This window comes from Rosa chinensis, chromosome 1 (assembly GCF_002994745.2).
Source record: "Rosa chinensis cultivar Old Blush chromosome 1, RchiOBHm-V2, whole genome shotgun sequence".
Lineage (NCBI taxonomy): Eukaryota > Viridiplantae > Streptophyta > Magnoliopsida > Rosales > Rosaceae > Rosa > Rosa chinensis.
This window is the reverse complement of record NC_037088.1, coordinates 5,791,735-5,797,797: the sequence shown is the minus strand read 5'-3', so window position 1 is coordinate 5,797,797 and position 6,063 is coordinate 5,791,735. Positions and strand designations below refer to the sequence as shown.

General features: G+C 36.5%; 1 protein-coding gene across 1 annotated transcript; it reads left to right on the top strand.

The window, feature by feature from the left end:
* Positions 1–441: 441 nt before the first annotated feature.
* On the top strand, positions 442–3,269 carry LOC121051108. The gene is made up of 8 exons (XM_040513098.1): positions 442–654; positions 791–1,396; positions 1,525–1,803; positions 1,904–2,186; positions 2,267–2,441; positions 2,557–2,664; positions 2,752–2,821; positions 2,920–3,269. The coding sequence occupies exons 1-4, from the start codon at positions 550–552 to the stop codon at positions 2,045–2,047; spliced, it is 1,134 nt and encodes a 377-aa protein (XP_040369032.1). The 5' UTR covers positions 442–549; the 3' UTR covers positions 2,048–2,186; positions 2,267–2,441; positions 2,557–2,664; positions 2,752–2,821; positions 2,920–3,269.
* Positions 3,270–6,063: the final 2,794 nt, after the last annotated feature.

The following is a 6,063-nucleotide window of genomic DNA, read 5'->3' as shown; positions in this document are numbered from 1 at the left end:
GCATATTATGGGTACAGATGTTTGTGTTGCTATCAAAATGTGTTTGGAGAAAGGTGAAGCCTAGCCTGACTCAAATTTTACGCACATGTGTTTGATTCCTAAAATTCAAAACCCTACTGAAGAAGCTCACTTTAGGCCTATAGCATTCAAATATGCCAATATTAGCACCAGATAAGGGTTTGCTGCAAGTTACATCAAATATGCCTACTGATGGGATGCCAACTGTATCTTCAGAAAGTGCACGTTCTGAGCAAAATTCCACGGCTTCTTCAGCAATATAGGACTCAACAATGCAACCCTCTGGATGTGTACTCTAGCATGACCTTGTTATGTAGGAACTGCATGAGAAACAGAAAAAAAAAAAAAAAAAAAAAAAAAAAAAAAAAAAAAGGCCTTAAATAAGTATCCTCATCGGATGTCACGTAAATGATACGCTGGATTGGAGGAAGAACTGGTTAGTAATCAGTTGCATGTTTCATGGTTTGTACATACTGATTTATTATACAATGATATAAATATTGACTTGATCAATTTATATAGTCTGGACGTATGAGAGACTCTAAACTTGATCGTGCAACGATGTGGATTAAGGCACGTCAGGACAAGAATGGTGGGTTTAAAGATCCTTTGGTAGAGGAGAAGGCCAAAAAAATTGTAAGTCTTTTCAATTTGGTTTGAGATCAGCCATTTGAATGTAATGTTACACCATCAATACTTTCGTGTGTGTGTGTGTGTGTGTATATATATATATATATATATATATCTCACCCTCAAACACTTGTATTTTCAGGCTGCTTTGAAGAAAAAGGAGGTTGAGGGAGAGTTAAGCACTTCGGGTGCAAATGATGTGTTAACCTTAGCATTAGGAAATCCTGAAAATACTGGAGTAGTAAGAGGAGTGGGAGGTAGTGTGAGGAAATCTACATATTTTAACCTCCCAAAACGTCGAAAGCAAAGTGTTGAACAGACTGTTAGGTTAAGTGTTCAGAAGATAATGAAACAAGAAAGGGAGAAGATATTAGCAGAAGAACGAGCAATTTGGGAGGAGAGATTTAGGAGGTTAGAAGAGAAGGTTTGTGCGAGTGCTTTGCAAACTGAGTCCCCCAAAGTTTCCACCCTTGACAAGCAAGTGGGTTCTGGACAAGGAAGTTGTTCAAATTTGCAAGAGAAGGCTGCTGTGGGAACTGAAAAACTGACTTCTACCACTGTTAAGAAGTCTTTGGATTTAGAACATCTTCAGGAGCCATCAAAAGAATCTTTGGAATTAAAACTTCCTCTTCAGGAGCCAGTAAAAGATGTGAATCCCATTAGTGGAGTGAAGTTGAATGCTACTGCGAAAGATGTCAAAAATAGTCAGGTGGTTGTTGATCTGGAAATCCAGAAGGGTTCAATTCAGGTAATTGTAAATGTGTTCTACATTAAACCATTACATCGTTAAGTTAGATGATGTGTTATGCTGCCATGTTACATTATTTGATCAACTATCTTATATAGTGTCTCATTATAACACTTTATCATTTTTAGGCACAAACAATTGGGAAAGAGTGCCGATTGGCTACAGGTTCAATCGATAATGTTGTAGCAATTGCAACAATTACAGAAGTCAATGGTGAAAACAATAGCCAGCTTATCCATGGTGTTCCATTGGGCAAGGGAAAAAGGCGTGTGTCAATTGTCACTTCTCTAGTGGATGAAGCTAAGCTTCCATTTCCGATCAAAGATGAAATAATGACTGTTCGAGATGCTATCGGGACTTATGTGGCCTGGCCTGAAAACCTTATAATTTTTCAATGCGAGTCTAAGGTAAGAAATACTACTTATAACTTCATTTAAATGTACCTTAAAGTTAATTCTTGCTTTGATGACTTGTCCCTACTGATACCATTTTCTGTTACACAAGCAGACGGCAGCAAAGAGTAAAGGATTGAAGAAGAGAAAAAATGCAGATGAAGATGATGATGAAGAGGAAGATATAGACACTGCATCACTGCCACCAACTACTCCTGCATCTCTTATTGCGGTATGCAATTGGGCCAAAAAAGAATGAGAAATGCGCAAACAATTATCTGCGAGTTCGATGAAAAGATTTTCAGACATCCATCCAAAACTTTTATCTGCAAACATGATATTAATAACTTTGTTACCATGAAGGAAGTATCGGGTAGCTGCATAGGCATCTATATTCGGTAACCTACTCGCATTAGTTGGAATTTACATATATGTGTCCTAAAACTTATGGTTTAATGTTGCATTCTTTCATTTGTAGCTACCTATATTGTGTGTTGAAAAAAAACAAAAATGGTAGATATGGTTGGATTTATGGACAATACAGATGTTGGTGCCATTGGGTGTGGCAGTCCAATTGAGCGTTCCCGTGCTCTCGCCGATAGGCTAAAACGAACAAAGCGTGGTCAGATTATTTTGGTGCCATATAACTCTGGGTATGTAATCTTCATACATTGGATACATGCATTCTGAAATTGATACGGTCCTGAATATATTGTGATTTGATGTCCATTGTCTTGAAATGTGAGTTTTTTTTTTTCTGCTTTGAAGATGTCATTGGATGCTGACTGTACTCAGTCCTGAAGAAGACATTGTCTACTTCATGGATCCATTAAAGAGGAGACTCTGCACAGGAGAGTGGAAGAATATTGTTGATAAGTAAGTGGATGTTTTTAGTAGTAATGGACTTAATTTAAACTGATGTTTCAGCTGCATATTAACACAAATTTTCTGCTAATTTTAAAGTGGCATCAAAATACATAATGCTCAACTCAAGAGGCAAGGCAGAAAGGCAACTACTTGGAAAAACTGTGCGGTACGATGATGAAACAGTTTTTATAATTTTTGTTCCGAGAAGTTGGTTATTCACGAATGAGTTTTGCCCATTGTTGGTATTTAATATACTTTTTTTAGGGTATTCCGGAGCAAAAGACGGACAAAGACTGTGGATATTATGTAATGAGATATATGAAGAAAATAGTGGAAGATAAGAGCTTAGATTTTTTCACCAAGACTAAAACTAGTTGAGGTTGCTTGGAATATAGTTACTGAAATTTTGGTTGCTGTTGTGTTTCATGTGTTTGGGTGAATATGACTTTTGGTTGGTGTTGGTTGCTTGGATTATGTCAAGGTTGTCCAGAATGCTTGAAATTTTGGTTGCTGTTGTTTTACATGTCTTTTGTTGAACAATGACATGTATATGTAATTTTTTGGTTAATGTCGATTGCTTGGATATGTCAGGAAAGTCCAAAATCCCTTAAATTTTGGTTGATGTTGTTTTGAATGTGTTTTGGTGAATATGTCATATATATAATAACTGCATTTGCTGTTGGTTGCTCAATGACGTCAATTACTAAGTGGCATATATGCTCAGATTACAAAACTTTGTCAAGGTTGTCCAGAATACATAATGCTCAATGACGTACAACAATAGATTCTTTTTGCAATTTTGTCCATTACTAACTACAAACCAATTTATTTCAGTGGGAGAGAAGAGGCAAAGCAGCATATACCCAGGAATATATTGATGTGGTCAGAAATGAGTGGGCAAAGTTTATGGTGAAGACATATATGTAAGCATTGTGCTTGGTACTTATGGAGCTATATCTTCTTTTTTAGTTCAGTTGAAACTTTGTTCTATGGATTTGGTTGGACATGAGTTGATGCTTGTACTTTGAATTGATAATGTGAGATTTACGAGAATGATGTATGAGAATGATGAAGTAAATGACACTTTGAATTTCATATCTGCCTATTTCCATATCAATTGTGCAAACTCAATTCCAACAACATATATATGAATGTAATTGTTGTAGTGCAAACTATCACACAACACAAAAGAAAGGTCCAAATAAAGCTACGTATCTGAAGAGAATTCAGACAACACCTTTATATACCAACTTGTCATCTTAAGCCATTCAGACAACATAGACATCTACTAACTTGTCATCTCAAAGATATTTAGACAACATTGACATCTACCAACTTGTCATCTTAAGCTAGTGTAGACAACAATGGCATCCAGCAATTTGTCATCTTAAAGGAACACCGACAACAAGAAGGAAAAAATATTGTGGTCTGAGGTTCATTCAAGACAACAAATTCATCAACATTAATGTTATCTTAAATTACATTTAGACAACATCAGTATCATCAAACTTGTTATATAACTGTTAATTCAGACAACAAGAAAAATAAAATGTGTGGTCTGAAATTCATCCGGTACAACACATGCTTAATTAATATTGTCATATTAATTGAATTTCAGACAACATTGGAATCTAGATAATTGTTATCTTAGAGATATTCAGACAACATACGGTAATTGAAGATGTAGTCTGAGGTTCATCCGAGACAACACCATATCGAGCAAATTGATATTTGTAATGCATTTCACACAACATTTGGTAATCAAAAATGCTTGTGTGATGTTTACTTCACACATCAGGTCTCATACAATATTGCCGTTGAAGATATTTAGCAGACAACAAAGGCTTGGAAAGATTGTTGTGCTCGGTGAATTTCACTTAACACCCCGACAATAAGCTGTTGTCTGAGTTCATACCCGACAACAGACTACCATCATGAATCGAAATTTGGTAAATTTAGACAACACATATTTAGGTACACATGTTGTGTGAATGACCAAAGAGACAATTAAAAAAGAATGTTGTCTGATAGGGGGGATCAGACGGCATGCCAGTTTACAACATCTCCATTTTCATTCAGACAACAGGCTTTTGACTGTTGTCTGATTCACTTGGTGTAGTAGTGACGTATAAATCACCATTTTAGGGCTCAATCTAATCTTCTTCTACTGTTCGCATGATATCCCGTAAGACAAATTATACACTAATTGTATGCATAGAAAATTGCACTTTTGTTATTGAAAAGGAGCCCAATGTCTATAATTATTGAGAAGAAAATCAGAAATAGATTATCAATTAAAGAGACTGCTGTATGATAAAAGAACTAGGGGGAAAGAGAAATCACTCCACAGGGCAAGTTCAACAGCTAGAAATCTTGCGACTCTTCTTGGGTCTCAAATTACGAAGATGAGAATATGATAGAGCTACCCAAAAACGAAAAATTAATAAAAAGATACTCATGCATTAATCAGACATAGATTTCTGTTTTATTCTTTTGGTCAAAGAAGATAAAGGTTGTTTCTTCTTCCTTGTTTAGATCATCATTTACGTCGACGTCCTAATCCAGAACAACAAGCCGAAGAAGAAACACTAGCAGTAGCGCTACCATCTCTACTTTGCCGAGTACAGTACTCACTGTTACTGGTGGTGACAGAATCAGAAGCAGCCTCCTCTATTTGTAGAAAATGCTTCTCCAAATCACTCTTCAGCTCCTCAAATTGTTCACGTTTTTTCTTTCCAACGGCTTCGACCTGCTTCTCTAACTTCTTGACCTCTCTTGCTTGCTTCATCCAATCCAATAACTCTTGATTGGATGCCTCGACTTCACAGATAGGGTTGTCGGGATCGCCACTGACACGCAAGAACTTGTTGTCCTCAGTCTTAAAAAAGAGGGTCGCTTTTCTTCCCGTCACCTCTTTCATCTCTCTGATTTGTTGGGATAGAGCCGTCAATTTGCGGCGCAACAATCGTTTGTTTGTTAGGTTTGATTGGCCGTAGGCATTAGATACCTCCGTCGACCTGGAGACATCCATGCGGCTAAAGATAATGATATGCAAAATCTAATGGGAATTAATACCCAAATCCAAGATAATATAGATGGGATTGGGACGCTATGAGTGAAACCTAAATAAGTATTTATAACAGTGTTGCTCTGATTGCTCTTCTATATTTGTCAAATCAACCCTGCTGAGTAGCACCCAATTAAATATCCCTCATTGTTTTGCCATATTAGTGCATGGAAGACAACCCAACGTTTGTAATTAAGATGTCTCCTTAGATAAAGTTTCAATATTAATTAAATTTTGCCAAAACAAGATGATTCATTTTCGTGGGACGTGGAATGGAAAATTTGTTAATGATTTGTTTTAGCACTTGAAAGGTAAAGAATACATCCGGATGAAATATGGCC

Excerpts from the sequence above, each read along its gene's own strand:
- LOC121051108 (XM_040513098.1), top strand. The coding sequence starts at position 550 with ATGAGAGACTCTAAACTTGATCGTGCAACGATGTGGATTAAGGCACGT. Across the intron at positions 655-790 it reads AGGAGAAGGCCAAAAAAATT|GCTGCTTTGAAGAAAAAGGA; the intron begins GTAAGTCTTTTC and ends TTGTATTTTCAG. Across the intron at positions 1,397-1,524 it reads TCCAGAAGGGTTCAATTCAG|GCACAAACAATTGGGAAAGA; the intron begins GTAATTGTAAAT and ends TATCATTTTTAG.